Source organism: Myotis daubentonii, chromosome 1 (genome assembly GCF_963259705.1).
Source record: "Myotis daubentonii chromosome 1, mMyoDau2.1, whole genome shotgun sequence".
Taxonomy (NCBI): Eukaryota; Metazoa; Chordata; class Mammalia; order Chiroptera; family Vespertilionidae; genus Myotis; species Myotis daubentonii.
This window is the reverse complement of record NC_081840.1, coordinates 191,103,575-191,114,040: the sequence shown is the minus strand read 5'-3', so window position 1 is coordinate 191,114,040 and position 10,466 is coordinate 191,103,575. Positions and strand designations below refer to the sequence as shown.

At 37.4% G+C, this 10,466-nt stretch overlaps 1 protein-coding gene across 4 annotated transcripts in view; it reads right to left on the bottom strand.

Moving 5' to 3' along the window:
- Nucleotides 1-440: 440 nt before the first annotated feature.
- Nucleotides 441-10,466, bottom strand: part of CENPC (centromere protein C) — a 65,579-nt gene continuing 55,553 nt past the window's right edge. For 3 of the 4 annotated variants that reach the window (XM_059669951.1, XM_059669933.1, XM_059669960.1), the window contains 4 exons: nt 9,638-9,733; nt 4,773-4,927; nt 1,754-1,844; nt 441-653 (listed from right to left, as the gene is read on the bottom strand). In XM_059669951.1, the coding sequence (XP_059525934.1) occupies nt 583-653; nt 1,754-1,844; nt 4,773-4,927; nt 9,638-9,733 (413 nt within the window). In that variant the 3' untranslated portion in view covers nt 441-582. The remainder of the gene's footprint in view (nt 654-1,753; nt 1,845-4,772; nt 4,928-9,637; nt 9,734-10,466) is intronic. The other variant, XM_059669943.1, reaches the window with a different exon arrangement.

Sequence of the window (10,466 nt, the reverse complement as noted above, 5' to 3'; positions counted from 1 at the left end):
GCATAACTACAACAAGACTGTGCACAAAGCCCACAAGGGGGTGCACCAAGAGTGTCCACCTCAAGTAATTGGGGAGGCTGAGCCACTGGGCCCTATAGGACACCTAGCACACAAAGCCACTCTACCAACACAGGGAAGCATAAAAAATGCGGAGACAAAGAAACAGGTCACAAATGACAGAAATGGAGGAAAGCAAACAACTGGATATAGATTTCAAAACCACAGTTATAAGGTTTTTCAAGAATTTTCTAGAAACCGCTGATAAATTTAGTGAGACACTCGAGGATATGAAAAAGGACCAACCAGAAATTAAGCATACACTGACTGAAATAAAGAATAATATACAGAGATCCAACAGCAGACAAGAGGCACGAATTTTGTGCACTGGGCCTCTAGTTAGAAGATACATATAGGAGTTTGAAATATTTATCAGATATAAGTACACACAAAACTAAATAAAATTTTTATTTTAAAAATCACAAATAATTACAAGTCAAATGTACCAACTATATAAACTATTATACATGTGTATGCATGTGTGCATATAATATATATACACATATTTAAATTTTGCTTCGTCTTTCATCTTTTTATCTGAGTAAAAAGAAGAACACTGTCCTCATTCAGAAGATTTTTGATGTTGTAATAATTACCTAGAAGTGATAAGAAAATAAAATTAAAACTTACTCCCATAAGATGATTTCTTTTGATTAAATGTTTGGCTATGACTAACACAGTTAAAATATATGGTACCCAAAATCAATTCATCTAACCCAAAGTACCTATTACTTAACTCCATTAATGGAAAAATCCTAGAGTCAACCAACCCCTGTGATCCACATAAGGCTTAAAAGGATGTTAATTTCATATCATATTGATAATAAACATAAAAATAAATTAGACAAGGATGCAAGAAAATAAAATCTCTCTGAGCCCAATGGTTATTAGGGTTTGGGAACGGCTATGGATTCCCCTAAACTAGACATATGTATAAATAGGTAAATACAAAAGGTAAAATATTTAGTAAAATAAAATCTCAAATTAAAAAAAAAGCAAAGGCTATTCTTACATATAAATTAGGTAATAAATAATAGCTAAAGTAAAATACAGATTAACAGAAAACAAAGACAGATTCATAGCATTGGGTACCATACTGTGACTTTCTATATATTGGAAATTGATACATACTAAGATAAACTGAGTTAATAAAATGTAAAGTGGTCATCACAGTGCTGACATACATAAGAGACTATACAAACATAACTACTATTACTGTGAATGTAAGCTCAACGAGGGCAGGAATTTTTGCCTGTTTTGTTATATATATATCCCACATTCTTAGAGCAAAGCTTGACAGACTTTCAATAACATCTGTGAAATGAATGAACAAATTAGAATTCCTATTTCCAAAGACGTGTGTTCTTCAATAACTGATGAATCATGCTATTCTATATGTTTAAAATAAACTACTAAAAACTGTTTGACTACATGTCTTAGAGATAACCCAAGGGAAATAATTTTCCCTCCACCCTGGATACAACAACAGATTTTCATATTCAGCAATAAAGAAACCAACTCATTCAATTTTCACGTATCAAAACACTAATGTACAAAATTCAAAGAAAATATTTATCAAACTTCTTTGGCATCAGTCACATCACACTTCATTTTGACCACACTTCATTTTTTTGTGCTCATGAGCAACTACATAAATATTTAACCATGTGAAAAAAATGTCCTTAATTACTCTTACCTGAAGGAACATAGAATGAATCCCCAGTTGTTATTACATAAGATGTTTCATGTAAGGTACATAAAAGGTCACCAAAGTTAACATAAAAAACCTGTAAAATTCAAAATTAAAATTTCATTTCAAATTGAACCATCACAACTATACTCCAAAGAAATGTAAGAAATGTGGTAGGTAGAATAACTGCCTAAGAAAGATGTCCATGTGTTATAATCTCCATAATTTGTCATGGTATATAGCAAAAGGGACCTCAAAAAATGGGAGAATTATCTTGGATTATCTAGATGGCCCCTATCTAATAACATAAGCCAGTGATGGCGAACCTTTTGAGCTCGGCGTGTCAGCATTTTGAAAAACCCTAACTTAACTCTGGTGCTGTGTCACATAGAGAAATTTTTGGATATTTGCAACCATAGTAAAACAAAGACCTATATTTTTGATGTTTATTTTATATATTTAAATGCCATTTAACAAAGAAAAATCAACCAAAAAAATGAGTTCATAGGTTCGCCATCACTGGCATAAGCCCTTACCACCCAATTTTTATCTTCCACATGTGGGTGTGGGGCCAGCAGTTTGTTGTCTCCATAGTCTCAATGTGGCTTCTTTAATTCTCTGGTTTTGAATGGTGGCTGTTCTGTAGTTTAGTTGTAATTTTCATGTGGTCAGTCAAGTTTTCATATCTTTCTCCAATCAGAGTATATTCAAGTTAGATTCTGAAACCTTATGATTCAATCATAAAGGTCTTTGAAAGTTTGCTACTAGGTCTGATAAAAATATTCCAAGTTCAGCCAAAGGCCTGGAATCAGACATTTCTCTAAGAAACTGGCTCTTCTAAGTGAGTTGCTGTCACTTTTTTTATTTTTGTTTTGTTTTTTATATTTGGGAACATTGATTGCCTAGCTTTCAAATATTTCTACACTTTGTTTATTTGATTATTTTCTCTCTTCTTCTGCTTTATTTCTGTTCTTCACACATCACTTAACTTCTATATTTTTCTACTTCTTAATCTCTTTTTGTCTTCTGGAAAAGCAACCATAGTTAATTTGTTAGTTCTTGTGTGAATTAATTTTAAGAAATATATGACTGCTTCCTTCTCTCTTCCTCTCTATCAAACAGATTCTCTAGCACTAAGTTTGAAGGAAGAGTTAATGACCTTTGCTATTTCTCCATCTTATCCCTCTTTTGTTTCTCAAAAATATGTATTTAGACCTTGGATGGCTGGCTCAGGTAGTTGGAGCACTGTCCTGTACACCAAAAGGTTGTGGGTTCTTTTCCCAGTCAGGACACATACTTTGGTTGCAGGTTCAATCCTCGTTGTGCAGAAGACAACTGACCGATGTTTCTCTTTCACATCGATGTTTCTCTCTCTCTCTCTCTCTCTCTCTCTCTCTCTCTCTCTCTCTCTCTCTCTCTCTCTCTCCCCCTCCCCCCCCCCAAAAAAAAATTAATGAGCATGTCCTGGGGTGAAGATACAAAACAAACAAACAAAATCCCTATATTTAAAAGTGTGCTTCATGCTTTAAAAATGTAAAATTATTCCCCTTTTTATTAAAAAAATCTAATTTTCATTATAAAAAGTTAAAGGCAATATTTAGAGGAAAGAAAAATCAACTATAATCAATTAATAAACATGTTATCTTTCTACAGTTTCTTCAAGTTTCTGTCATTCCATTTCTAAATTGTAGCCAGAAATAAAATAAAGAGAATATTTTATCTTGCAGTTTCCTTAAATGTTTATCTCCAAGGTCTGTTTATATGGCTATTCTTCAAAAATATATACTAGTATACTTAAACTCATTCAAAAATGCTTCGTACAGTATCTGGAACATGTAAGTGCTAAATAACTACTTATTGTCATACTGTGTACCAATGGGGTTCCTAGGTCTGGCCTGCGGGGATCAGGCCGAAACTGGCTCTCCGACATCCCCTGAGGGGTCCCGGATTGAGAGAGGGTGCAAGCCAGGCCGAGGGACCCCACTGGTGTATGATCGGGGCCAGGGAGGGACTGCAGAAGGGCTCCAGGGCATGTCCGGCCCCGTCTTGCCCAATCCTGATCCAGCAACAAGCTAACCTACCAGAGTGTCTGCCCCCTGGTGATCAGTGCGCGTCATAGCAACTGGTTAAACAAATGGTCAGACACTTAGCATATTAGGCTTTAATTATATAGGATTATATAGGATAATGATTTATCTCATTAAGTCAAAATGTAAATATAATAATTTTCTTCCTGTAGAACAATTCAATGGTTTCTAATTACTGCAACTGCTGTCAAAGTTACAGTGAATAATTACATATGCTTAGCTTCCCTAACTTTTCATTTCTTTTCCTAGGAAAAATTTGACCTGTGAGTCACAGGTCAATGGGTACAACTGTCTTTCCAATAATTTCTACTAATTCAGTAATTATAAAGTATCCTGTGTTTTTAAAATTCTATAATTTTTAAATTCAAAATGCAGACATATATATACTAGCTCCCAATTTTCAGTCTGTTGCTAACTATGTACATGATTTGGAAGAAGTTTTTTAACCTCTATTGCTAAACTGCATGATCAAAGAAGTGAGATTTAGACTAAATCTTAAAAATCCCCTCCAGGACTAAAATTCAAATGACTTCTGTGCAAACCAATGTTCTAAGATTCATTTAAGTAAAGACCATTCCTTAACCCTTTGTGGTCCAATGTTATTTTTGGAATTCAAACAGTCTGGTCCAAATTAATTGATGGGATTGAATGTTGAACTTTTTAATGTTCTTATTGCTCGACGTTGGACCTGCTCCTAGCACCTGGTCTGTCGAGTCAGCCTCGAGGTTGGACCGAAAAGTGTTAAACTTCTGAATTTCAAGGGTACACTGCTACACACTGAAAAGGAACTTTAAAATAACCATTGGTTTACTCTAAACAGATATAACAACAACAAAAATTACCTGTGCACTATAAGGAAAAAGCATTTTTAATGCCTCATCATGTCTAATAAAATAGAAATGTACCAATAGCAAAAATATATGGAGAAATATACTCACCAATGTATCCCGGCCAACATGCTGCTTTCCCTTTTCTTGATGTGGCCCTAATATCAATTTTCCAGTAGAAAAAAGGGGTGTATCCAATGTTTTATACACTTTCAACTCATCCTGCTCAACTGAAAATGTGTATGTATCTCGTGGCCTTAAAAGCTCTAAGGGAAAAATATTAATATAATTATAAAGCAACAGCAATGATATTGCTCAACAATATAACATATATACACATAATTTCAATAGTCATTTCTAGATATAAACCTACCTTAAGGCCCTAGCAGGTTTGGCTCAGTGGATAGAGCTCCAGACTAAAGGGTTGAACTCTGCAGACTAAAGGGTCCCAGGTTCAATTCCGGCCAAGGGCACATGCCTGGGTTAGGGGCTGGATCACCACCCCCCCAGGAGAGGGTGTGCAGGAGGCAACCAATCAATGATTCTCTCTCATCACTGATGTTTCTATCTTTCTCCCTTCCTCTCTGAAATATATATATATATATATATATATATATATATATATATATATATATATATATATATATATATATTTTTTTAATAAACCTGCCTTAGAAAGACAAAAGAAATGAAATCAAGATCATTGACTCTGGCGCTAGAATGACAGATGTCAAATTCTGTCTTACAAGCTGTGTAACCTTAGCCAAGTTATTTATCCTTTTTCTGTGCTTACATTGCCTTTTCTATAAAATAATAATAGCTCATTTATGTTAAATATCAAATGAGTTAATTTGTATAAAGTATTTAAAACACTGGCACAAAGTAAACATTAAAGTCTTAGCTGTTAATAATAATAATAATGGCAGTATTGTTTTTTTTCCATTATAGCTCAAATGAAAAACAAAAGTAGCGAAGAGACAAGAAAAAGAAAGACTTCCATACATTTTAAAAGTTTAACATAGCCCACAATACAAATGTACCATTACCATGCCAATAGAGTCCTTTGCAATTAACTGATTATTAAATAACATTTTTATTTATCAGGTAAAGGCTCTAAGTAATTGGAGTTCTAACTATTGCTCACAAATTACTATCTCCCTTTTGAATTTCTTTTTACTTATAAAACTTTGCAGTTCTATAATTAATACATTCTTCTATCATAAGCTTCTGACTGTTTCCTTGGATATTTAGGAATGTTTTCTATATCTCATATTAGAAATAGAAAATATACAGGATATAGAAAATACACAGACTCAAGAAACATACAAAAAGTGATGAACTCCTAACAATACTCACAACTTTTCTAACCTGGTACAGAACAGCAATGTTTTCAATTAAGACACTACACTAAACAAAATTCTCTGTATTTCTACCTCTACTACCAAATAAACAATCTGAATATAGAAAATAACTTTGTTATTTAAGAAGTCAAATGGAACCTATTTCACAGCCAAAATTTTAAGTGTGAACATCATTATAGCTTCTCTAGTTGGACCTATTTGTTCTATGACTTAGGATAAATAGTCCTTGGTACTCACTGAAACAGTCATAACAGTTGTTAAAACATTTAAGTATTTCCTATATATAAACACTGCCTGGTTGATAAATACCTTAGTGTCTCCTACTTACTCCCACCACACTACACACATTCCTTGGGACTTCCCATGGTCATCCAAGACACTGTTTAATGCCTATTCAATATAGCAGCAGGTTTCTACGACCTTGTGCCAACCCGAAGGTTAAGTGTGGCATCTGATTGGCTGATTGATGCACTTGCTAGTCATCCTCTCAAAGGTTTCATGTCCCAGGTATAATTACTGGAGTATCACTGCCAAGAAGGTTATCTAAATCCTGTCCACAATTCCTTTCTGGTCTCACAGTAAGAGTGTATCCTAGTGTCTGCCAGCTAACTTGCTACAGTTCCCCAAAAACAGCCCTTGTCTCCATGTCAAAGAATGCCTGGTTTTCCTATTGGGGAAGGTAATACTCCTGATGGTAGCACTTGTATCCCAGAGGACAAATGCATGGTACTATATGCCCCCTGAAAGTTGTTTGCTGTCAATGCTCCCCAGAGTATTCCTCATATGGGCTGCTGCCGAGAGCCGGTCCATCCTTGCTGTTTCAAGGGACCTGGCATATATGGCATACTGTTCTTAATATGTTTGCTCACCTTCTTGGCACTATGTGTTTTAACCAAGGTCACCTCTCTGAGAAAGGTTGTTTCCCCAGGTAGGGATTTTCCCCTGAAGTTAGGGAGGGAATAAAACCCCTTAACTGAACTGCTCTCTCCGGCCCACCCTGTTGATCCTGTGCGACCCGCCCCGCCCAAGCCCTGCACAGAGGCATTTGCCGATTAGCCTCAGACAAAGGCTAGATTAGCACCTCCCTAGAGGACAGAAGTTCTCTCACTGCTGACACAGCTGATTCTCATAGCCACTTGGCCTGGAGGTCAAACCCTCCCTGGAATTAGCTACAACAATCAAGATTTATCTATAAGACTGCGAACAAAGACCACTAGGGGGTGCACCAAGGAAGCATAACAAAATGCGGAGACAAAGAAACAGGACAAAATTGTCAATGGAAGAAATAGAGTTCAGAACCACACTTTTAAGGTGTCTCAAGAACTGTTTAGAAGCTGCTGATAAACTTAATGAGATCTACACGAAAACTAATAAGACCCTCGATCTTATATTGGGGAACCAACTAGAAATTAAGCACACACGGACTGAAATAACGAATATTATACAGACGCCCGATAGCAGACCAGAGGAGCGCAAGAATCAAGTCAATGATTTGAAATGCGAGGAAGCAAAAAACATCCAACCGGAAAAGCAAAATGAAAAAAGAATCCAAAAATGCGAGGATAGTGTAAGGAGCCTCTGGGACAGCTTCAAGCGTACCAACATCAGAATAATAGGGGTGCCAGAAGATGAGAGAGAGCAAGATATTGAAAACCTATTTGAAGAAATAATGACAGAAAACTTCCCCCACCTGGTGAAAGAAATGGACTTACAGGTCCAAGAAGCTCGGAGAACCCCAAACAAAAGGAATCCAAAGAGGACCACACCAAGACACATCATAATTAAAATGCCAAGAGCAAAAGATAAAGAGAGAATCTTAAAAACAGCAAGAGAAAGAAACTCAGTTACCTACAAGGGAATACCCATACGACTGTCAGCTGATTTCTCAACAGAAACTTTGCAGGCCAGAAGGGAGTGGCAAGAAATATTCAAAGTGATGAATACCAAGAACCTACAACCAAGATTACTTTATCCAGCAAAGCTATCATTCAGAATTGAAGGTCAGATAAAGAGCTTCACAGATAAGGAAAAGCTAAAGGAGTTCATCACCACCAAACCAGGATTATATGAAATGCTGAAAGGTATCCTTTAAGAAGAGGAAGAGGAAGAAAAAGGTAAAGATACAAATTATGAACAACAAATATGCATCTATCAACAAGTGAATCTAAGAATCAAGTGAATAAATAATCTGATGAACAGAATGAACTGTTGATTATAATAGAATCAGGGACATAGAAAGGGAATGGACTGACTATTCTTGGGGGGGAAAGGGGTGTGGGAGATGTGGGAAGAGACTGGACAAAAATCGTGCACCTATGGATGAGGACAGTGGGTGGGGAGTGAGGGCGGAGGGTGGGGCGGGAACTGGGAGGAGGGGAGTTATGGGGGGAAAAAAAAGGAACAAATGTAATAATCTGAACAATAAAGATTTAATTTAAAAAAAAAAACAAAAAACCCTTAACTAAGTGCCAGGCGGGTAATTAATCACTTTAACTACGAACAATCATGCTTAAGCTACATAATCTTTACTCCCTGGAATGGAGATAAGAAACGCCCTAACCTTTGGAATAGAGATTGATAGGATTGGAATCAACTGGTATAAATACAGATGTAACAAGACAACAGGACACAGAACCTATACACAGAACCTAGACACAGAACCTACACAGAACCTAGAGACAGAAGAACTTCGCTGGAGAGAACATGGCAAAAGATCCTGGACAGAAACTGGAAACAGAACCTAGAGACAGAACCTAGCGAGAGAACATGGCAAAAGATCCTGGACAGAAACTGGCCACAGAACCTAGAGACAGAACCTAGCGAGAGAACATGGCAAAAGATCCTGGACAGAAACTGTCAATAGAACCTAGACACACAGAACCTAGCGAGAGAACCTGGCTAAAGAACCTAGAGACAGAACCTGGCTACAGAACCTGGATAGAACATGGCAAGAGAACCTGACTAGAACCTGGTGACCGAACCTGGCTGGAGAACCTGGACAGAACCTAGCGAGGAAACATGGCTACAGAACTTGGCTGGAGAACCTACAGAACCTGGCAATAGAACCAGGCAAGAGAACCCAACCATGCTGATCAACTGAACGCTGTCTCTGTGACATTCCTTCTTCGCCGACTCCGTCCACACCTTTTGCGGACCCCTGGACCTGCTGGGGATGGACCCCAGCATCTGGCGCCTGAACAGGGACCCTTAGGTAAGCTCCCCATTTCCCTAGGTAAGCCCCGCACTCGAGATGGATAGGACTCCACCGTAGGAAGAGGGTGGATAGTCTTCGCTGACTCCGTCCACACCTTTGAATTCCCCTAGGTAAGTCCCCCCCCCCCCCCCATTGAGAACCCCACACTCGGGACGGATAGGATGATCAACTGAACACTCTCCGTGACATTCCTTCTTCGCCGACTCCATCCACACCTTTGGAGACCCCTGGACCTGCTGGGGATGGACCCCAGCAGGCTGCTTATTGGAATTAGACCCTCTACTGGACTTTGGCTCAGAAAGAGCTAGGAAGAGAAAGAGAAAGTGGGCAGGTCATCAAGCCAGCAGTTTGTACTTCTTAGCTATTAAATTAAGCATGTTCAATATCATTCCTGATCTTACCCATAAGAATAATCTTTCTTGTTTCCGGATCCCTTACCCACGTTGGCTGCAAAGGATCTCCCAGAGGTATATTCAGATCTATGACTAATTCTTTCTCTGAAAAAAAAAAGGAAAAAAAAATACAATTGACATACAAACTGCTTACTTAAAATTCTTTTCAATTTGAAAAACATCTAGTATGAAATACAGCTTTGGACAAGTTGTAAAAAAGAATTGCCAGAGGCATAACATCTCTTCGTACTTATAAATGACCATTCTGATTCACAATAACTCCAAAACAATAATGATTTAATATAGAAGCAAACATCCTAAATTTCTTATTTTCTGTAGGCCTGTAGAAGTGTGACAACTCTTGAACTTTTGCACCAAGAAGTTAAATGGTTTTGCATATTCTCTAAGAGAGCCGGAAATATGCAATACTCTTTAGAAAGAATTCATCAAAAAGTCTATTTTAACCATACTTGGGCTTGAAAAAGGTAAGCTTCATTTGACAGGGCTATTTACTAACGTGGAAATGTTTTATACTGTGCTATTAATGATTTTTATTTTTAAGAATAAAATTAGTTTGGACTACCCATCAAGATGGCAGAGTAGATAAGTGCTGTGCTCTCCACCTCTCATACCCACAGCAAAATTACAACTAAATTATAGAACCAACACCTGGGAGGATCACCTGAAGACCAGCTGAACAGAAATTCCTATAACCAAGGATATAAAAAGAAGCCAGTAGGAGATTGGTAGGAGGAGTGGAGACATGAAACAGGATGTTCCTATATCTACCTGTGGTGTTAAGAATGGGGAGGTATAGCTCAGCTGTGGAGATGCCCCT